This window comes from Drosophila novamexicana, unplaced genomic scaffold, assembly GCF_003285875.2.
Source record: "Drosophila novamexicana strain 15010-1031.04,08,12 unplaced genomic scaffold, DnovRS2.1 tig00000068-arrow-arrow-pilon, whole genome shotgun sequence".
Lineage (NCBI taxonomy): Eukaryota > Metazoa > Arthropoda > Insecta > Diptera > Drosophilidae > Drosophila > Drosophila novamexicana.
This window is the reverse complement of record NW_020824770.1, coordinates 807,287-830,543: the sequence shown is the minus strand read 5'-3', so window position 1 is coordinate 830,543 and position 23,257 is coordinate 807,287. Positions and strand designations below refer to the sequence as shown.

General features: G+C 37.4%; 1 protein-coding gene across 1 annotated transcript in view; it reads right to left on the bottom strand.

The window, feature by feature from the left end:
- Positions 1–22,783, bottom strand: part of LOC115771331 (ras-related protein Rap-2b) — a 43,737-nt gene extending 20,954 nt beyond the window's left edge. The window contains exons 1-3 of the mRNA XM_030716997.1: positions 22,715–22,783; positions 8,111–8,752; positions 4,997–5,228 (exon numbers count right to left, since the gene is read on the bottom strand). Of these exons, the coding sequence (XP_030572857.1) occupies positions 4,997–5,228; positions 8,111–8,199 (321 nt within the window). The 5' untranslated portion in view covers positions 8,200–8,752; positions 22,715–22,783. The remainder of the gene's footprint in view (positions 1–4,996; positions 5,229–8,110; positions 8,753–22,714) is intronic.
- Between the last annotated feature and the right edge of the window lie 474 nt (positions 22,784–23,257).

The following is a 23,257-nucleotide window of genomic DNA, read 5'->3' as shown; positions in this document are numbered from 1 at the left end:
TATGAGACAGTATTTATGGCATACACTCAATGGCATTGCTTTGGTTATGGGCACTTCAATCACATCACTTGATCCCAACAAAGGATGTTCCCCCTATCCAATTTTAGTGGTGCATTCGGGCAGCTGAACTCTGTTTGCCACTGGCCATGCATAGTCCCAGCACAGTAACTAAATTATTAGCCACTCGCAAGGGGTTAGACATACACACACACACACCAAACACACACACACACACACGCCAAAAATACACTCACATATATGCACGATGCGATTTATGTGGCGCTCGTCGTCGAGTGTCTACGCCCTTGGGAATATTCCACACATCATAAAATTTATGAGCACTGCGTAAATGTGTTAAAATTTTATGCCTTTTTGTGGTTGTTGTTGTTCAAGTTAGGCAACCGAGTTACACTCCAAGACAGTGCAGAAGTAAGAATATTTATGCATAGAGTGCTCAACTTCGTAATACCCAGCACAGAAACTATGAAGCTTGCTGCATTTATTATAGTATAGTATATGCATAATATCGGTTTTTATGCTCTTGTAGAGGATATTATAATTTTGTCATGCAATGTGTAACGCATAGAAGGCGGCATCCCATAACGCATATTAATCAGCATCAAATACTAGATCAGCATCAAAAGTCAAGTGTATATGGCCATGTTCGTCTGTCCGTCTGTCTGGCCTTCTGTTTCTATGCGAACTAGTCTCTCAGTTTTGAAGCTATCGTCTTGAAACTTTATATTTCCGCACTTATTTTGCAGGCAGTACATATATCAGAGCCGGCCGGATCGGACCACCATATCATACAGCTGCCATGGGAACGATCGGTCCCAAAGAAGGTTCGTATATGAACAACTTTTTCCGTTACCAAGATATGTTACCCAAGCTCGGCATTTATAAGTTTTACTATGCCCTCTATATATCTGCAAAAACTTATCTACATCAGACCACCATATCATAAAGCTGCTATAGGAAAGATCGGTCGAGTAGTAGGAACTTTTATAGCAAGATATTCTGTTTTCAAGCTCAAAATTTACGAGCTTCACGCTGCTCACATATTTGCAAAAGGGAAATGTCTACAAGGGTATTAAATCTTCGGCGTGGCGAAGATATTCCTACTTTCTCGTTTTAATTTATTTCTTTTGAGAATAAATAAGATTATATTGCTTGCCAAAACGGAGCATATACTGGTTGTATTTGTCGAAAAACTACTTTGCCCTTAAACCTTTCAATAATTTTCATTAGAGTGCTAACATTCCGAAAAAGAATTAAACACTTTGTTTTTACTTTCATTTTACTTCAAATTCGCATTCCACTTTATCTATAAAGAACACATAAATGTGTTTTAGACATATCTGTGGGCTTCATGTGTTATCTAGTTCCATAAATATGCAATAAATTTACTAAATTAAACTTTTAATCATTTGCGGTTGGTGTTAAATATCATTAACAATGCGTGTTGAAAGGGCCTTATAATTATTAGGAGCATTCCTGATATGTGGTTAAAGTGCTTATTATAATGGGAATTCACATGCCTAATTACAACGTCTTGAATTTTGATGCCTCCCAATTTGACTTCATGTGTTATAGAAGATTTTAATACTTATTCTACACAAGCTGTTGACATAAACAAAGCAACAGCAAATCTTTGCTGCAATTGACACATGGGATATAAAATATAACAATTTTTCGAATCACATGCAGAGCTTGTCGATGCTCCTGTCAAGCTATCGACAATTGTACACAATTTGATAACTTGATCCAAAAATAATCTGACACTTAATTTGTTGTCATGTTGCATGAAGTTTGACAGGTGCAGCATTAGAAAACAAGCCAGGGTGCTCTAGCCGGGAGTACCCGACTAGGGTATACCCTGAATCTTCTTCTACCAACGACATATGCAGCTCCTGCTAGAGTGCGGCGGTTATAAAATGAAAGTTACTTCATCTGCACATACTTTTCTAGAAGCTACATGCTAAATCTGGTGACTCAAGCTCTTCAAACCAAAAAGATTTGCTCAAAAAACAGCATATCGATATCGATTTAAATCGAAACGGGACAAGTTATCGATTATTGAAAGCAAACAAGTACTGCATGGGACTGACGGGCAGATGGGCATGGCTAGATAGACTCGGATATTGATGCTGATCAAGAATATATGCACTTTATGGGGTCGGAGATACTTCCTTCTGCCTGCTACGTACATTTGCACAAAAACATTATACCCTTTTTTACAGTTTTCAATGGGTTCAGGCTATAAATAAAAGGGCTTATTCTCTGGCCTGACATGTGTATCCTTATCTGCCTGTCATTTAAGACAATCTGCAGCAACTTTCTAGCTATATTGTGGTTGCAAGCTTGGCAGCTCGTCGTTGTCGTTAGTTTTGCTAATAAATCAAATGCTATTTGCTTAAAAAACTTGTGGCGATTTCTCTCTCTGAGCAATTGATATGCCTGGACATGCAGGCACTTTATCATTTATGTATATACACGTTAAATGCCGTGTATTAGGTTTGATTTTGGCCCACTTCAATTTGGGCGCGACGATGTCAACCTATATGTAATAGCAACTTGTCGAAGGTAGTGGGGGAGCGGGGGCGGGAGGGGGGCGTACTTGTACAAGTATTTGCTGCTCGAACACACACACACACACACAATATATATATTTCCATGCACCACACAGGCACACATGCAACATGCAGTACTTGTTACATTTTACTTGCAACACGACCGCCTGCTGTTTGCCAGTTGGGCAACGGATATTGCGACGGTGTTCGTGAGGCAACAGTTACGCCATCGAAATATACATAAGTACTTGCAACAACTCGTTATTGTATTTTTACTAGCATACGTTCCACATATTGAAGCTCTCTTGTGCATGGAGACTATTGCAAAAACTTGTTTTGAATCTTCAGGTTCTACAGTACATTTGCATTTAAGTAAAGTTTATGCGCGATTGAACTGTGAAACGGAACAAATTTAATCTTTTTTGTGTTCGGATTTTGGGTCCCAAAAAACAAACATAATCTTTTGAAATTTTTCGATTACATATTTTGTTTTTATTAAAAAGGTGTTTAGGAATTTTATTTTTTATTTCATAATTATTTGAGAGGCTAGTTAAAATAAAGCAATAGTGCTTTATTTTTTTTCCGCTTTATTATTTTTCCACCAAAAATATTTATTTAATATAATTAACATAACAAAATATTAACCAATAAAATATGACGTAGAGGGATTTTTAAAAAATAGGCCTGCAAGTTCTTTGCATTTTAGCTATAAATATAGTAGATAGTATGGAAGCTATTAAATGTATAACTATAGTAGTTATATAAAATATTGTAATCTGGCGAATTTTGAGAAAAAATAAGAAATGCAAGAAGCCAAAAGATAAATCAAATAAAATTTACGGTGTTCACTTTAGCACTTGAAAAATAGAGAAACTTTTATTAGGCGTCAAAGTGAGAGCAATTGTTCGCTTCAATCTATGAATTAGCGGCCAGTGAAAGACATTTGAGCAAACATGTCCGAAATCTAATTTCTGATCAATTTATCCTATATCAAATTTCATTTGAGACAACCTTCACTAAGCGTAAGCTGGATGGAGATAGAACGGGTATACCTTAATTCTCCTACAAGCATAAATCCAAATGGAAGTGACGGGCAAAGCCGAATAATACTTGCGAATTGTTTATTTAATTATTTTGCGTAAAAGTCCATTAACTAGCTTTGCTAAAATATATTGCGCACATTTCTGAGCTTAGAGATTACAATGCAGGACAATCTGATGGACGCGATGCTTCCAATTACTTCCCGCAAGCTTCTATCTAAACTTCAGACTATGCTCATTGCTATATTATTATATTATTTATTGTATTATATACTATTTATTACATTATATAACAAACCAAGTTCCGACATACAAACTTATTCTGTACTATGAACCGAACTATTTACCCGAGAACATCATATCCGGAACCAGAATGAGCCAAAATTTGTTAAAACATGCTTTTCAATTTATCTAGTCATATTTTGGAGTTACAAATATTGGTTTTGCAGCCGAATAGATTCTAGGTAATTCCTTTTCCTATGTAGTAAATACGTTCTCAAGAGAAACTTGGCCTAACGTTCGTTTTCCTTGTCAATTTCTATTTGAAGCTGGAGAATTTGAGCGATTTAAATTTACGAAAGAATGTCTGATAATTCCATGCCGCGTCGTATTACTGTAGACATTCAAATACGTAAATAAAAATGGATATTTGAGTGAATGCTGAGAAATAACTTAAACTGATGATAAAGCATGTAGGAGGCAGCTTCTGTAGCCAAGGCGGCTGTATCAAGGACATATCCAGCTGCTGAATATCCTTTCGGTGCAGTCACAGTTGACTTGGCTTGCACTCAATGGATATATGTGTGTGTGTGTGTGTGTGTGTGTGTGTGCATGCCCATTCATATTTCTTTTCATTTGCCACCTGCTGTTGCCGTTTGTTACTTGCCATTCAGTTTTATGAACAAGCATTTCAATTCGCGTTTAGCGGAAGTGGCAGCGAAATTGAATCGCAGGCTGTAATTTCCGCTGCTCACAAAAGCAGAAGAAGGTGGGCAACACGAGGTTGTTGCGGGTGCCGCGGGGGCAAGGGCAGGCTGCAAGTGGATACATGGATACAGAGACGACGCCAGAGCGTCGCTCTGAAATATTAAAAACTAACTAAATGTCAGTGGTGTTGTGTGTTGAAAGCCATTAGTGGCAGGTATTTAAAAATTAAAAGCAGCACAAATATACATTCACATACACACACACACACACACACACACACACGTACACAGTCGGGGTACAAGTCCAAGTAATCCGTGTCGCCCACACAGCCCTTTACACGCAAGCCGAGCTGCTCCCAAACAATTTGAATTACTTAATGAACTCACTTAGCCAACATGGTACAGTACGGAACGGCGGACTGTGAACTGTGGGTTGTATATAAACTATATAAATTCTTACCTCATAGGAGCCGGCCGTATCGAGTATGTCCAGTGTTAGGCTAACGCCCGCAATTGAAAAGTTCCCCTGATGCATTTCCTCGATGGTCCTTTTATATTTGGTGGTAAATGTGTTATATAGAAATTGTGTGATTATCGAAGTTTTTCCCACTTTAGCCGCGCCCATGACCACAATTTTATGACGTGCATTTGCCGGTCCAATGGCATCGTCCACTGCATTATTCCGGCCCACTCTGTGGGAGAGACAGACAGAGTGCGAGTTAGTGTGAAAGTGAGTCAGAGTTGATGTTCGAGCAGAAAGAAGCGAGACTGAATAAGTGAGTAGTGCCACAGCAAAATTGACTTGCAAGTTGAGTTAACTTAAATTGAATTATTTTTGCGTTTTTCATGTTTATTAATTTAATCGTATATACGCAGGCAGCAGTTACATACAGCACATACATATGTATGACTGAGGAGGCTACTGTGTGGCGCATAATAATTAATCGTGGGACTGTACAGAGGGGGCTGTAACTCTTCAATTTCCACAGCGACTCATTAAAACTGTGCGCTACATTTAAAATTAATCATTTTGCCGACAGGACAAAGACGAGGCGCCCAAAGACTACAGGAATGTGTATGGCAGTGTACAAAGAGATATATACATGCATAAATATATATGCATATAGATATACAGTCTGATTCATGCCTGAAACGGCAGCGTTTTATAATGAGTGATATTTATTCAGGTGTTCAACGAGCTACCAGCTTTGTGGCCCACAAATGAACTCATTTCATTTACTCTTTTTCACTTTTCAATTCTTTTCAATTCCTCTTTGTGTCGACTTCGTCAACGTTTCACAGGCCCGGCAATATACTGACAATAAGTAAAACTCTTAAGGCATTATTTGAGCTCCGCTTAAGTTAAATTCTTAGAATTCGTTAAGCTTTCTCTTTGACCAAAACTTCACCAGGTCTTCTCGCGGGCAATGCGTGAGCATCCAGGGCGTCTGCTGCCTCTGTCTATCGACAGCCTTCGAGATGAAAAGTTGCACAGCTATCGATAGTATAGAAAACTAATAAGACATCCTTTATTTGAATGGGATCTTTTTGTAAGTCTTGATGTTGTTCCATGTTGTTTATCGATTGTAATAATTATCGGTAGTTTTTGGCAGTTATATTTGCTAAGCTTGAGGGCCGCCTCACCCCTATGTCATCGTCATATTTTGCTTTGAGTTTGACAAATATTTCAACTTTTTCATTGCCAAGGATTTTATCTATTGATTGATTTTACCTGTGACTGGTAAAGAGCTTTCGGTTTGCTGCAAATTTAAAATTGCTCAACCCAGCTCAGTTTCAGATGTTGGCCAACACATTGAACGGCTGAGGGACAATAGAATTTCAATTTCAATTTCGCTGGGGCCCAGAGCAGCTGGCAGCCGACAGTTTGATCTAAACAACTTATAAAATTATTCTTTCCTTCAACGAACTGAAGCACGTTGAAGTAAATACAAGAAAAAATAAATAAAAATAGAAATAAAAAAAAAAAAAGCTGAAAATAATCAGCGCAAATATGCGGCTCAAAGGAATAAATGAAGAGCACGAGCAAAAACAAGCAGTAAAAGCAACAAAACATAAAATTCTTTACTTGGCTGGCGAAACAAAAGGAAAGTATGCAAACGATGGTCCCTTCGTCCGGCGATGCGGGCGCCAGCGTCCAAATCTCTGTCCACTTTCGTGTCCGGGCACCGGACAGCAAATCAGCCAGAGAAATGTCTTATCATTGTTGGTATGGGTATGGGTTCGCCTTGGTGGCCAAATAATAAGCAACAAGAAACTGCCTTAAAACTTGAAACGTTGCTAAAAGGTAATTGTTGTGGGAAAAAAAATTAATCTGGCAAATGCCGTTGGGCAGCCAGCCCCCACCATAGTTGGCGGACATACAGGTGACATCTACTTCTTGGCCAACCAGCTGGTCTTATTACCACTCTTGCTTACAATTTGTGACAAAATAAGAAAACAAAAATGACAAGAAATTACAAACATTTTTGCTCTGCTGCTACTCTACACAATTGCAAACTTGGTCAAGCCCTTCGTAACTTTTAAGATATTCTGCCATGAAACTTTTTATTAAAACGCAAAACAGTATTTTTAGTTTCTTTTTTTAAATAGATTTAATATTTGACATTGCGTTTAAAAATTACTAGCATCTTGTATATAGGTTATTTGTATATAATTAATAAATATTTGTCACATTTCCCATTTTTTGTTAGGCTGAAAGTTTCTGTTCCTCCTGCCTCCTGAAGCTTATTTCATTCATCTGTTATTTCCAATAAATACTTCACAGGCATAACGCGGCAACTGCCTTACTTTACTCGGAATATATAAATAATCACAAGCTTAATGCTTTGAAATCTGGAGATAATTAAAATACAATCCGCGCTTTATTTATTTCCCTACAGGCCTATGTACTTACATATGTCAGCGGTTTAATGTTAAATTCCCATTTTAAATGAAATCTGTTTTTAATTAACATAATAGAAAATATATGAAAGATTTACTTTAACGAACATTGAATACCCTTTCCTGAACATGTTGCTGCTGTGATTTATTATTTATGAGCTACTAATAAATAATGTCTATAGGCAATATAATAATAATAATAAATTCAAGAGTATTTGCATTGAACTGAGTCAGTCGGAACTTAGTGAACCAAGAAGTCGGTTATCGAAATAAAATAAACTAACAGAATTTAAGAATCAAACTGTGTAGCACGTGATGCATTTCGATTAAAAATCAAAACAATTACAGCTAGAAATATAATTTTTGGATTTTAAATGTAATTGAAATCAAAATGCAGAACATGCATTTGTATATACACTTCATTTCATATTTTAGAAAAGAATGCATGCGAAAAGTTTAAAGTTCACAATACATTCCTCTAAAAAACTCAAGGTAAGCACTTTGCTTGTAATTCCCAAACGGCTTAACCGCAGACCGTGGTTAGCTTCTGTTGCTCTTGTCGATCGGCATGACATGACACGACTTATCTTTACTTGTGTGTATGTGCGTGTGTGTGTGTGTGTGTAGGCACGTATACGGTTTGTTTGCATATGTATTTGAGGCTATAACTTACTTGTCACGCTTGGGTTTATCCTCGGCGCTGTCATCCTTCATGAACGAGGGCTGCAAGCTGAAACGTCGGCGCAAGTGACGGCCACGCATTTTGCTGCTGTTGCTCTTTGCTGTTAGTGTTGTAAAAGGTGCTAGCTTGGCAAAGGAGTGATGTGCGTTGGTAACTGTAAATCAGGCGAAAAATCCCGTTATATGGCAATGGGACCTGCCACCGCTGAGTGCTAACTCGCTCTCGCACGCTCTTTATCTATCTCTCACTTTCTTTTTCGCTCGGTTTGTCTGTCTGCTCCTTGATGTGTTCCTTTTGGTTTGTGGCTTTGCTGTCAGTGTTGCATAAATTTCATAGAATTTCCAGAGCCGCTCAAAAGACGTGCTGCACTTTATTAAGTATTTTTAAGCTGTCGCGTTTGTTCCACGAATGTTGCTGTAATTGTTGCTGTAAATGTATTTTTGTAATTCGCATCTGTGTGGTGCTGGCTAACTGTCAGGTTTGTTAGCGAAGGGGACCGACGGTGCGGGCTCTGTAAGTTGGCTTAGTTCATTACTTATTAGCCCGACAGCGTTTTATGCAAATATTTGTAGCGCGCTCTCGTTTCGTTTTAATTATGTGGCCCCAGCCAGCTCCACAAAAATGTAAATGTACCTGCAAATTGAAAATGTCCGTAAGTTGAGTGCGAGAAAAGTAAAAAAAGAAAAATATAAGAATATAGCCATAAATTACAAACTGTTTAAGTGTTGTGCAGGCCGTCAACAGTGTCTAGACAGAGATGGCAATAGGGCCGGCGGCGACAGAGCCGTGTGCCGAAGCTCCATTAAACTGTTTTGTTTATCTAGAGGGCACGGCCAGGCTTTTGGAATTTTCAAAAATCGTCTAGCTTTGGCATGGTAAAGATTAAATACCTGGGCACAATTTAATATAAATTAAATGCAGTGTAACAAAATCGGCGTAAAAGTGTTGTCAACTTTGCCAAAGTCAACTTTATGGGCAGCAATTTATTTGCCCTGCTAGAGCGCAATTTCCGAAAACTGTGTTAAATCAACAAATACGATTTCCGGCCAAATTCTAAAGCCGGCTGTCACGTAAAATTCATGAGCTCTTAGCATGTACTTTGCTTTGCATTTCACTCGAAAAATCGGAGAGCACAACAGAGCTGCAAAGATTTAAGTTTTGGATATGAAATGTGCTTTAAACTTTAGAAAACTTTTGAGGGGGTCGAATTAACTACAACTTAACACAAATGTGCTGATGACAAAAGACTTTAATTAAATTAGAATATTTGTTGTTTTCTGTAATAAATTTACTTCTGTTTAACAAACAACCGATACTGAACTTTCAAAGTAGAGTAAACAGGAAACAGCTAAGCGTGAATCATATTTTTGTTCAAAAAATGATTTTCTTTATTTTTGGCAAATAATTTTGGCAAATTATTAGGTTTTTCAAAGAACGCCAATGCGATTGTCTCAGAACTGTGAGTATATATAAAATGTTTAAATCCTCTAAATTCTTTTTTGTTAATTTGCATAAATGGGATGCACACATGCACAGAGACATGGCGGCCAGGGACTGTATATATGATAAAGGAGAAAATACCCTGTGTTAAGCTAAAGCATTATTGTCGTTGCCAACTAAGATAATTAAACTTAAAACGCAACCATTTGCCGAAAGTTTAACAGTTGGCATCTGCACTGAAGTTGTGCGAAAAGTAATTAGACAAATTTATGTGGGGCGTGCAGCTGAAAGCTGCTGCTGATGCTGCTGCTTAATTTTGTTTATGTTTGCTGCCAAGTTGAGCAAAAGTAGCTGAAAGCCGACACCCAAGCTGCCGCGACCCAGCAGAGCTCTGTAAGAGGGGGTGAGAGCCCCGAGAATCCGGCACAAATGAGTAGCACATGGTTAACAAAACCCAGTTGCCAGCTTTGCAGACATCATTTTCTTTTTTTCTTCGCGTTACAATGAAATTAAGAAAACCCGACTGGAGCATACCCGCACCGAGTTCCTATGGAAGACAACTAAGCGATAACGAGCATACAATTTTAAAAATCCAGGAATTTGCTTTAGGTAGAATGTATTTGAGCGGAGAGCATGTAATACTATATAAATATGAATAACAAAATTGCCAAGCACGACATTTTCATTAGTCGAATATACCCTTTTGTTGGGGTGTAAGCGGCATATTACGATTAAAACAACTTAATGCAAAGTTTGCAAAAGGCACAAAAGCAAAGAGCAACAGTTCGTAAAGTTCAGAGGCTTAACTAATGTTTTATTAAAGAGCCAAGAAAAATTAAAGCATTAGATTAAAAAATATGTGTATTTAAATTAAAACTTGTTAAAGAAAAGCTTTGTCATAAAACAATAATTTTATTTTAACAATTGTTACTTATTTGAATTATCTCATTCTAATTTAAATCACATGTAAATACTGAAATTTCAGCTTTTCGAAAACGATCTACACATAATTAAATGAATCGTAATAGAAAACAGATCTGGTACAAAATATATCAAATACTGTCATTTTGTTCAGATGCAATCAAATGTATTTCCATTGAAAACTTTAATTAGAATTTCAAACGTAAGACCTATAAAGTGACAAAAAAATATATAAAATTCAAAATAAGCTATTTATATATATATATATATTTATATATATGTATATTATACATATATATACATATAAAGTTGTAATAGGTAAAACTGCGTATTAAATCGAATAGACATCAGGTTTTCAATGGCAGTTTTCTTTTGATTCCTTGGAAAAGCCAACACTGCCACAACCATCTGTAAATTGTGTTTGTTAGTGAAAAGCCTGTTTGGCTGACATATGCACGAATTGTTCGTGTCAACGATTGAACTCATTAAAACCGACTAATGTGAGCTATACAGAACCATACTGACAGATGCCGCATACAGCAGGGGGTCACATCAAAAGCAGCAATTGAGGTGCTTTTACATTCAAAAATTCCATGGAAAACGGAAAGCAAATACATGCGTGCATGCATAATGCGTGCACACATACCTACATATAAATCTATATGTGCGTATGCGTATGCATACATATCTGTATAGATATGCTGCCTGCTGCTCTGCTTTGACAACAACAACAACGGTTACACAGCTTCATTTTGCATTTAACGCGCTCCATGATCTTCTGGAATCCGAAAAGTCGTTTCGAATTGCTTTGACAAAAACTTAAGACCAAAATATTCAAATGCCTGCAAATTGCATTCAGTTAAATCCCGCTCAGACTCGCAGATAACAGGCCAATAAGCTGCTAAGTGCTCAAATTATTGGGTATTGGGCATTGTGGCAAACAGAAATGACCAAAATGTTAAGTATTAAGTTTCTTAGTACTCATGTTTGCATATGTCACCTGCTTGTGTATTAAAAATATATTGCAAAAATGTTAATGATTTTTGAAGAATACATTTAAAGTCGAAAATGAGTGAGTTTTAATTATTTTTAAATATTATTTTACGTGCTACAAAAACAAAATTTATTCCTTTTGTGCAAGCTTTTGCATATGAATCGCTTATTTTTGGGGTCAAATTGAATTGCACTCCAAGAACTTCCAATAAATTGTTGACATATATTTAAAAACATATTCTTTTTCAATTTTTTCACAACTTTGCTACCCAAAATTTATGCGCTTAGACTCATTTAACGCCTTCTGAACCAAATATAATTATCAAAGTTTACATTATATAAATTTATTAATATAATTTTTTTTGTAAACTATGAATTTTTTAGTATTATCTAACTAAAACAATGTTTGTACATTTTTTTTTTAAATAATTTATGCTTTTAACATTTTCATACCAAAATAGAGGTTTTAGTTTGTAACACAATTTGTGACCAATAAATATGAACGAACGTACTTAAGAGAATACTTTGCGTATTTTTCATAGCATGCTTTTGTGGGCATTTCTCCGAATCTGCTGTCGCTGACAGACGCTCATAATTGTATTAGAGAAATCGGCATGGAATACCAGTGGGAACTGTTTTTGGATTGCTCCACAAGGATATTGAAACTTTTATGCCATACTTGTTTTTTCTTTTTATATATATATATATATATATACATTTTTTTTTTGGCTTTTTGTGGGCTTGTCGCCGAGGGAAGCATTTTGAGGCTTGAGGCTTGAATCTTGAGAGTGGTTGGTATGGTTGTTTAAATGCGCTTAGGCATGCCCAAGTTTCGCCTTTTTGGGGCAGAGGGGATGTTTGTGTGTGTGTGTGCGTGTGCGTCTTAAGACGTTTTTGCGAGCATAGCTGTCCCACTTCCGGCTTACCCACTGCCCGCCGCCCCCTGCTCTTGGTAACTTTCGTTGCGGCTTAGACGCAAAAATTTGCTCAAGTTAAACGAGTTGAGGAATATTGACTGCAGCCAGTTGGGTAAATGGATTACAGCATGCCGGACCAGGATATAGAGAGCCTGTTGTTGTTGCTGCACTGAGAATTGCTGCTGGACACAGATAGATAGCTGTAGAGAAAGAATGTATGGCATTCCCGATGGTCAACAAATATTTTTGCGGTTTCTCTTACAGCAAATTTGGGTTCAATTTTGGCATACAGTTCAGTTAAATGGCAAGAATCAATGTGAGCGGATTGCAACTTTTGATTGGAAAATACCGCATATTTGAACCTATGCCGTTTGCAATGATGCAGTTTGATTGAAATTATGCCTTTCCATGTGCGAATAATTGACATTTTTGTATCTGCCATGGCAGCAACGGACACATTAAAGCAAAAGTTTTATGCTTTTGAGTTGAGCCTGAAGAATGTTATTCATTTTAATTACAAAATTATGGCAATTAATACGAAAATCCCGTTATAACAGTTCATTAATATGGCATTTAATTAATTAACATTTATTCCGGAAAGAAATTGGCTTGCTTTCCAGTTATGCAATGCCATTTTTTTAGCATAGAAGGAGGAAAAGATTTCAGAGCAAGTTCCGTATATTAATAAATGAATGCATATTATTGAAAATATACATAAATTTCTTATATGCATTTACACCTAAGCTGAAAGAAAATCGCGTAACTATGCGTTTCATATTTGCGACGAAATAAGAATTATATAAACAAATCAAATAATTGATGTTTGGTTTTAGCTCTTGTTATGTGCTATGAACTCGACAAAAGGATTTGGCCTTATCGTGTCAGCACAACGTGCTGCTTAACACTATATATAGCTTTTGGGTTCGAAGAAGTCCTTTGTTAGACACACACACCTACACACACACACACACTAAGGCTATAAAATGTAGCGACACATTGTAAACTTTTCAGTTGCAGCTGAATCTTGATTTGTATGGGCCAACAGACAAACTGATGGTGTTTGGCCTTCGCATTTATTACGTGCAGCCTTTGGTTGCGTGGCCAATTTGAGGATAATTTATTAACTTGGTTCGTTCCGTTAATGCAATTTTCAGATAAATAGCCACGCGCCATAAAATTACCGGCTATAATAAATAAAAATCATAATGCGGATGGTCGGGTAGTCTTGCAATCGTAAAGTGAGAACAGAAAGCGAAAATGAAAAAAAAAGAATTTATATATATCTATATATATGTATATGTGCTTGTATAAAAAAGAAGAGAACATAATAAAGTACCGATAGCTCTCCGTAAAGTGAGGGAGAGTGAAAGAGAGAGCTATTGAGAGAGAGTGAGAGCAAGCGATTGTGTGTGTGAAAGTGATAACCAACACAGTAAACACAGTGAGGAACCTAAAACATTAAATACCCTTACAAACTTGCATTTAATATATTTTTCAACTTTATGTTTAAGTAAAAATCAAAATCTGCTTAACTGTGAAGGCATAATATGCAGATAAGGTTTATTATTTTGATTAAATGTTTGAAAAAATATTTAAAAAAATTGACAAATATTCAATTCAACATTTCTTCTGGCTAATTCGTGGCAAAGCAATTGGAATGTAAAAAAATCTGCTAGTTTTCAAAGGTTTTTTTTTATTTCTGAAAGAGGGCTTTGTTTTGTTCTGCTTTAAAGGTTACATTTACGTGTTGTGCCGTGAATATTTGTTTGAATTTTGCTCGCAAGCTTGAATGTTTCGATGCTTTACTGTACTGCTTGTACAGTCCCTTGGATCAGATACAGATACATTATAAAGCAGAGATCACAGTTTATGATAGAGTTATTGTAACATAAATGTACTTTATCTCTGGCATTGGCATTTCTTAAAGCTGCTTTGACTTTTCCTTAATTTAAAGATTCATCAGAATCTTCTAAAAAAACAACGTTCTTAAATGTCCTAGGCAGTCTAATGTGGCTAGTGGAAAGCGACAATTGAAGACCACAAACCACATGCCTTCTCTATATCTATATATACATAATATATCACTTAAAATAGGCGCGATTATGAATAACTTTTGTACTATATACAGTAATTAAACGGTATCAAAGGAACCTGTTACAGCGAAGGCATAATTGTGGATTATACACCGTAACGCAGCAGCTGCACAGTATTTATCTAGATGTGTGTAGTGCGTGAATACTAACAAATATACATAGGTACAAGTTTGATAAGCCTAACGATGCAGGTCATATCCGTGTCGAGTAATCTCGACACGAGCATGCTTACATATTTGTTGTTTTCTCTCTTTTTTTTCTTCTGCTAAATACCAGATTAGCTGTGTATGAATGTGTGTGTGTGTGTGTGTGTTGGTGTGTGCTTAAATGCATTGACACATCTGTTTTCATTGCTCGCTGGCAAAAAGCGGTCGAAAAATGCGAGTCAGGTGAAGGACTCAAAATTGAAAAGCATAAATATGTATAGCACAACGCCGCGAACATAAGGTTATTATGCGGTCTTACACATACAGCATATAACACACAGTAAATGTGTATGCATATGTATGTGGAAACGTTTATATAAGAATTTAATGGCGCTCTTAAAAAGCGTCATCGCGAAGCTGAAATTGGCCCGGTTTCGGATTTGGGCGCTAGGGGATCGCATGTATTTTGGCCTTTTCACGAAATGAATGTACATAGAGGTCAGAGGGCTGGCTATTGAAGCACTGCCGGAATGAGACGGAGAGAGAGAGAGAGAGAGAGAGAGAGAGAGAGAGAGAGAGAGAGAGAAATAGTTCCTTATATCCATACTCTGCAACGGTATTATAATTTTTTCACAAAGTATGAAAACAACAAAATAGAAGATCTTCAAGCCCAAACAAAGCCCATATATAGCATTCATGAGCAGTATCAATGGGTGGGTTAATATGTTGCGATATTCCTCTGCTTGGTGCTGCTAGATCTTCAGTTGGCTATTGCTTCCTTTTTTGACTGCAAACAGGTTTGGAGCACCTTAGCACATAGCTTCTATAGAAATGATCAGTTATAAAATAAGTTTTTGTATTAAAAACTATTTCGATTTTCAAGATATCTTGACCAAACTTGGCATTCACGTGTCTTACTATGCTGCTTGCACTTGAGCCAAGTCAGAAATGCCCGCAAAAGTGTTTTTTATATGGAGACATTTTGGTTGTTCCTAACATATTTACATATACACAGCCGTTTCAAATCGGACTTCTAAATTATACGCCGCTTTTACGGCTTTATATATAGGTACTTCTAAGCCACAAATCTGCAAGGGTATTCAAGCTTTGGCGTGCCGCAGACAGCCGTTATTTGTTGTTGTTGTTTATTTTTTTTATTAAAAAGTGTTCCTTTCATGCTCACAATTTTTGAGAGTCTCTCTGCGGACTGAGTTACGTGCAATTATGGCGGCCTGGTACTCGCATTCACAATGGAAAACGGCCCTGGCCAATGCTGCAGCAGCCAAAGATGATGAAGTAGCAGAAGAAGCAGACTAAACAACATAACTACAAAGAAAAACAAAAAAAAAAGAAGCAAAATGTAAAAAAGAGCTGAGAAAAACTTGCCAAATGAGAAATCTCAGACAGAACAAAAGCCGCACAAAACATGGCCTCAAAATTATTGGCAGAAATAACAAAACACAGGCAACAACAATGCATAATAATAATAATAGCAACAGGCTGGCGGGCAGCAACAACCACAACAACCACAACAACAAAAACAACAGCTAGTACAACAACTAAACAAAGATAAACAAAATGCCTTTGGGGCGACGGGCACAGACAAATATTTTTTAATGCGACAAAAATGCTAATGAATCAGAGAGCAAAGGAATCTGATGAAAAACAAACAGACAATCAGAATGAAAATGAAAATGAAAAAGGTAATGGAAACAGCACGAGCAAACGCACACTATCACACACCCGCACAACCGCACACGAGCACACACACACGCGCACGGAGTAAAGCACAAAATGAACGCTCAATTGCTTCATGGAGTAGCTCAATGGGGATCCAAATTTGAATTCCAATCGCTGTGCACATGGTAGCCCAATGGCGCTTACGCTGGCTCAATGGATTATGTGTATCCTGGTTTAGAGATGCGCATCTCGTGCGCTCAGCTGGTGTCATAAAAAGCTTGCATGTGTGCTTCACATTTCATTTAAAGGAAGCCAATTAAATATGGCGAAACACAATCTAAGTCACGACAATTTGAGAAAAGTCGTGTTGTGTAAAACTCTCAAACGAATTTACGTGCCTGTGTCGACGCGTGCCACGCGCTCATCTCTATGTCTATGGGCCATTGTCCAGCATCGGTCTTGTCATGAATGACAAACCAATGTATTTTTTCCCAGAAATCGCAGCGCAAAGCTGACCAAAAAATTCTTTATAATAAGTATTGCGCAGCGGACAAAGGTAACAAATGCGGAGAAATAAAAACCATATGTGGCACGTTTAAATTGTTCGCACTGCTCTCGCCTTTGTCTAGTATCTTATATTTCATTTTATTTGAGCAACATTTAGTCACATTTTAGCTTGAATAGTTTTTTCTGCACATTTCACACATTTTTGTATGCATCAGTTCTTCTTTTTTTAGTGGACTTTTGAGCTCACAAAAATTTGCATATTTATTTTGAAGCCAAATATTTTTTTTTCAAACTTAATGTGTACTCTGATGTCAAAATTTCGGCTGGACTCGTGGCCATATTGTTGAGCTTGGATTTAGATGTTGAGCAAGTTTTTTATTTTCTATAAAATACTATCTGTGGTAAGCAATAGAATGTTCTAAAAAATGTGAGCCTAGATGGGAGCATAAAGAATTGTTAAACTATTCTTATAACTCTTTTTTATATTTCTTGTCTATAATTGTATTATATTTTTTTGTCTTTTATGTTTTTGTATAAACATGTATTTTTTGATTCAATAATATCATGAGCTTTCCGTATTTTTATTGCTTTAATTAAAACGTTAAGCTAAAAGATATAAACTTAGAACTTGGACAAATAGAACACATTTTGATACCATTTCAATTGTCTGGTTAATACTCTGTAAATATTTTGACATTTTAATATTTTGATGTCAAGTCAAGTGAAAAGCGTAAAGCCAGTTTAATATAGATACATTGGCCTTTAAACGAATTGAATGCATAAAATGTGGTTAATGTGTTTCATGCATTATTAATTTGAACCCAAGTATGTAAATAATCCCTATAAACTGAAGACGACTTGGGCTTCACTTAAAAGTATATTAGTTTTCTATCTAAGGAACAATAATATGCATGCTGTGCATAAATAATTGAATTAATTTAAAAAAACAGAGCAACTGCGAGCTGTGCATGCCCGATTGGAGCACATTTATTTGATTGCTTTGTCGGCTAACCACAAGCAAACGATTTAAAATATGCATGTCAACTAACTGCAAAACTGAATACAATATTGTGTGCCCGTGTGTGCTGTCTATGTGTGTGTGTGTGTAGCTTGACTTATTTGTTGAAGCAATTAATGTGATGGCTTAAGGGCCATCGGGGCGCTATGCCGCTATAGCCAAGCATTTTCGGGGCTTAATCTGAAAGCCGCACACACTAAAACCAAGGGGCTTAAGTAATTATGCATGCCAATTGCTGTTGTTGTACTTGTATTTGTTTATTGTTTTTTGTTTGTATTTTTTTTTTTTTGTTTTTGTTTTTCTGTGGCATGGCATGGGCGATAAGCGCAACCAGCACGGCGGCAAAAGACAATTCGAATGACACATAAAACAAACACAAATACGCATGCAAAACACATGAATACACTTACGTATGGCAGTTGTTGTTGTTGTTGTCGTGGTTGTTGTTGTTGTCGGAGGCATTGGAGACATGGGCACATGCAAATTTATCATTTGTGTTGGCACAAATTTGTGTCTGCCTTGCGAATGACACGAAAAAGGCAATTTAAACTGCACACACGCACACACACACACATGCACACACATACACGGACACAAACACTTAAGCATGTGAGTGCTGCTTCACAAACATTGACGTTTCGCATTAGAGCAGTCGACGACATTGCTACGCTGCCGCCGCAGGCATTACAACAATTTAATGCGCCACCCGCCGCGTCAACAAGCATAAGCAATAGTAGCAACAACAGCAACAACAACAGCAACAACAACAACTGGCAGCGCTTATCAGTGGCTACAACAATCAGGCAGGCAGCCAGCCAGCCAGCCAGGCAAGTAGCAGCAAGCTAGCTCAGCGGAGCGGGCCGCAAAAGAGCAGTCGAGCAGCAGATACAGGAGACAACGACCCCAACAGCTAAATGACAGGCCAGCAAATACACACACGCACACACACACACAGTCGTAGACCGTTATCACTTATGGGCTGTTGCTACACTTAGACAACCGCAAAGCACAGTGGCATAAAAAAGCGCGCCTGAATTACTGTATAAATTTTACAATACCCATTCACTATATATGGGCACAGAGCTCTGCTTACAAATTTTATATTTTCAAATATATTTATAAAAATTCATTTATTAACATTCACTAGACAGTAAAGGTATATATTTTGTATATATATTATATATGCATATGCATATTTGGCGCTTTGCATGCCACAGTGCCCGAAAATGTATATGTTCTTTTTGCTTCTTGCTAGTTTTCCATAGTTTTCTACACTTGCCTTACATTGGGTTTGTTTGGTGAGAAAAACGGTTTCCATTGGCATGTGTGGAGAGGGTATAATTGAGAGGGGGAGAGGGGCTGGGAGTGTAGGGCGACGACAACGACGACGACGACGACTACATCGACAACTTTGTGCACATTTTTATTAGCAGGCGACTGGCTGAAAATTATGGCCTCTTTGTATGTGTGAGTGTGTGTGTGTATATGTGTGTGCATACTTGTACTAATGAGACAATTTTCACTAGTTTCGTGTGCGTGTGTTGACTTAAATTTGATCCCTAATGAACTGTCGCTCTGACTTGTTGCTTTGCGGCTGCCCACAGCAACAAAAAGTAGACCTCATGCCCAGCTCCAGGTCCACGCGTCCATGCGTTCATGGGTCTCTGGGCATGCGAGTACTCATCTCTCTTTCAGCTGTCACATTAGCTCGCCTTTATTGTTTGTGAGGCCGCGTCTGTGTGTGTGTGTGTGTGTGTGTGTGTGTGTGTGTGTGTGTGTGTGTGTGTGTGTGTGTGTGTGTGTGTGTGTGTGGTTGTTGTAAGCGTTTCAATTAGTGTTTGGCAAACTACAACGCCCCTAACAGCCAACAGTCACGCCCCTACCCAAAGGCAAGTGTCTGTTTGCCAGGCTTTTCTATGTTCAACACATGAATATATATAAGTTGCCAACTCTTTAACAATGCATATGAATATATGAACTTTACGCACACTCGCAAGCATTTTATGCCCGAAATAAATATGAGTCTCTTGTTTAAGTTGCGCTTGAGATTTATCTTTGAGCTGGGGGCTCAGTGTTAAGCCTGCTCCAGGGACCAACAGATTAAAACTTTCTGTATACATGACCAAATCATGTTGATGTGAGCCCTGCGCCATTTGCTCGTAAAGTGGCTAGAAAGTTATCGAGGCAGCCACAGTTCGGACTAATATGGATACATTTGTTAGTTAATTTTAAATTTTAAAATTGGATTCTTTGTGTATTTTTCTATTTACAACTAACAAAGCCAAAGTTGAAGTTTTGGCCTTAAAAGCGGCCGAACTGAACAAAGCATTTTGGGGCAGAGGAAAAGTGTTGCAAGTCAATATAAAATGTGTGTGCGTAGTATATAAATGAATGAGCAGCTACAGAAATGTCAGGGTCGGTGATTATATATACCTTTGCCTAGACCCAAGCTGGCAAACGGAACAGGTTTCAACCAGGTACTTATTTTTTCGTGGATCAAGCCAATCTTAAATCGGATTGCATATGCACCAAAATTATATTAAGATAGTCGAAATCCTCAGCAGCCTTCTTAGGTTGGCTAAAGTTTTAACCTTAACTATGTTACAAGTAAAAACGCAACGAACCAGCAACGAACCAGCGAAAGCACTTGTTGGGTATTAAGTCATATATATAAGATCTGACCTTAGTCAGAATGGAAGATAAGAAAGCAAAACAACATTTAATTTTCCTCAAGGCGCAGCACTCGACGCGCTTGGGCAATTAACGATTGGCAATAGGCAGGTTGAACCACAGTGAAATGCTTTGCATTATTCGGAAGTATACAAGTCTTTGCTTTGCGATAAAAACTTGGTAAGTGAATGGACATTAACGACGGCCAGCTCAAATGGCATCCAACTAACACAGCGCAAGTGGAGCAAAGGACAAGATTCGGCTTAGTAGGCGGAACTTATAACACACATATATTGAAGTTGTAGACACAAAGCCGAGATCATGATCTTGATTTTTATAAGATGCAGTCAAGGACAAACATTTTTGGGGCGTGCTTGAAGAAAACGTATTTGCATCGACTTAGCCAAGCGAACTCTGTGAAAATCTACACAAGTGCCGATTTCGAGGGGCAACACTTTAATTTAGGCCAAATTTTTATGCACCAATGCCATTGATAATGTCATGAGCATGACAATGGGGCGTTGATGATTATTTTTGATGAGTAATAGACCAGAGCGTCAATGGCAATGGCAATGGCCGTGGTAATGCTTTCGCCTCGCTTATCCTTATCGTTCCGATGCCAATAAGTGCGAGAGGGGAACGAAACAAAAACCAAAAACAAAAACAATACATAACAAAATAAAAATTGTATAAATATTTTTATTACGTTATCGATTACTGTTTGGCATATCAGTAAATAAATTAAAAGTAAAAGATGAGCAATGCATCATAAAAAAATAAATGCAAAGAAAAAGCAGAGCGAGAATTATGTGTATTTTCTAATGATGCCGAAGATGCAATACCCTTACGCGCTGTTCGAAGAGAAGTCGAGCTTATAACGATCTAGCCAGCTGATGTTGAATTCACGCAAATCAGCTGTTGACCTCTATAACGAAGATTGAGTGAAGTCTCTGTCAAAGGAAGAACTAGAAATGGGCAAGTGGAGCCAAAATGGTTGCCTGACGAGCTGGTACGCTCCATTTACAGGCACCCTGAAGCGCAGTGCATAAAATAGGGTCGTTCCATTTGCGATATAAGGTAAAGCAATAACCACGTAACAATAAATCATCAAACACACAAACGCACACACACACACACCCACAAAGACCGAAGCACAGGTGGATTAGGGAAATACGCTTAAACAAAAAAAAAAAAAAAAAAAAAAACTAAACCGAAGTTTTGCATATTTAATGAATAGCGCACATTATGCATTGCAGGGGGAAATGTGGTATTGGCCCTAGGCCACTCGAAATCGGAATCGTAATCGAACCATCGATGCGTTTATTATTTATGACACGAATTCACACACATGCAGAGAAATTCATTGAATTAATTATGACAAGCCATGAGTTTATTTACGATCAATGTAGATTACAAATACATTATCGTTTTGGCCGAGGTGATTAGTTCGATTATGGGGTAGCCAGAGCCTTACTATCTAACAGTTCCGGAATGGTATGCCATGATAACGGCCAAATAAGAAAGCCGTCGAACTCAAACACGGTAGGTTTATGAGTTTGTGTTGAGCTAATAACCTTATGCCTTGACCTGGCCACACTCTTTGCTTGGCATATTTATAAACACATTGCGTATATTTGCATACATTTAAATAATAAATAATAAATCTATGGTAAACCCTACCCTTAATTGCCGTGCTTTGGTTTTCCAGCAAACTTTGCGAATAAGTTTTGCATGTCAGGCAAATACAACTTTTGTAAACTTGCCATTTTAAACAAGCTTCAACGGTTTTTGTTTTTGATTTTTTAAATTCGGTTTACTTGTGCTTATTAAAATTCTATTTAAATTTTATTTTAATTTTTAATAGCATACCTTTTGGGGCAGTCGCTCTAAGCATACAAAATATTAAAATGAAATTGTCGAAAAACACAAATGCAGCATACACAAAATATTCTTGTTGACAGTTTGTTATTTGCATTTTGGTTTTAAATAAATTAACTAACGCAAACCTCATGCGTTTTTTAGTTTTGTTCACTTCAAACTTTGTTAAAAACTTTTGCGTTGAAAACAAAAAAATAAAAAACAACATCCACACAATTGACATAGTTTTTGTAAATTAACATTGCAGCATAAAACATTTTTAAGCAAATTACTAAAAAAGTTTCGAGCTTGTAAATTTAATGAAATTGTAGCTTGATTTCAATTTTAAATACCTGTTATTTTATTTCCAGCTGAATTTCGAAAACAGTTTATTTTGCGTGATATTGATGGAGTTTTTGCTTGCTTCTAATTACACTTTAAAAAAAATAAATGCACGCAACAAATTCAAATTTTAGATTTTAAATTCGGATTAGGCGCAACAACAAAAAAAAAAATCCAGCAAAAAAAATGATCAATAACAAGAGCACAGAGTAAAAGGTTAAGCACACAAAAGCGTCGATTTGAGCAAGGCTCAGATTCAAAATTCAGTTACTGACTTTACTGTCGCTGCGTCGCCTGCTGTTGTGTACGTCAAGCTTGGCACTGGGCAGCAGCGCCTAACAACACGCTGCTTCAGGTTCCCGGGAAAAACTAAACTGTTGTTACACTTGATGCATGCGTTCAAGCAGGGCCACAGCCACACAGCTACAGCCAACGCCAATGCTATTGCCATACGACAGTCGACCGTCGACAACCGACAGTCGCAGACGCCGCACGAGCGAAATCCGAAGCGCAGCGCACTATAAAACGAACGAGTGTGCCAAGGTGCTCAGTGG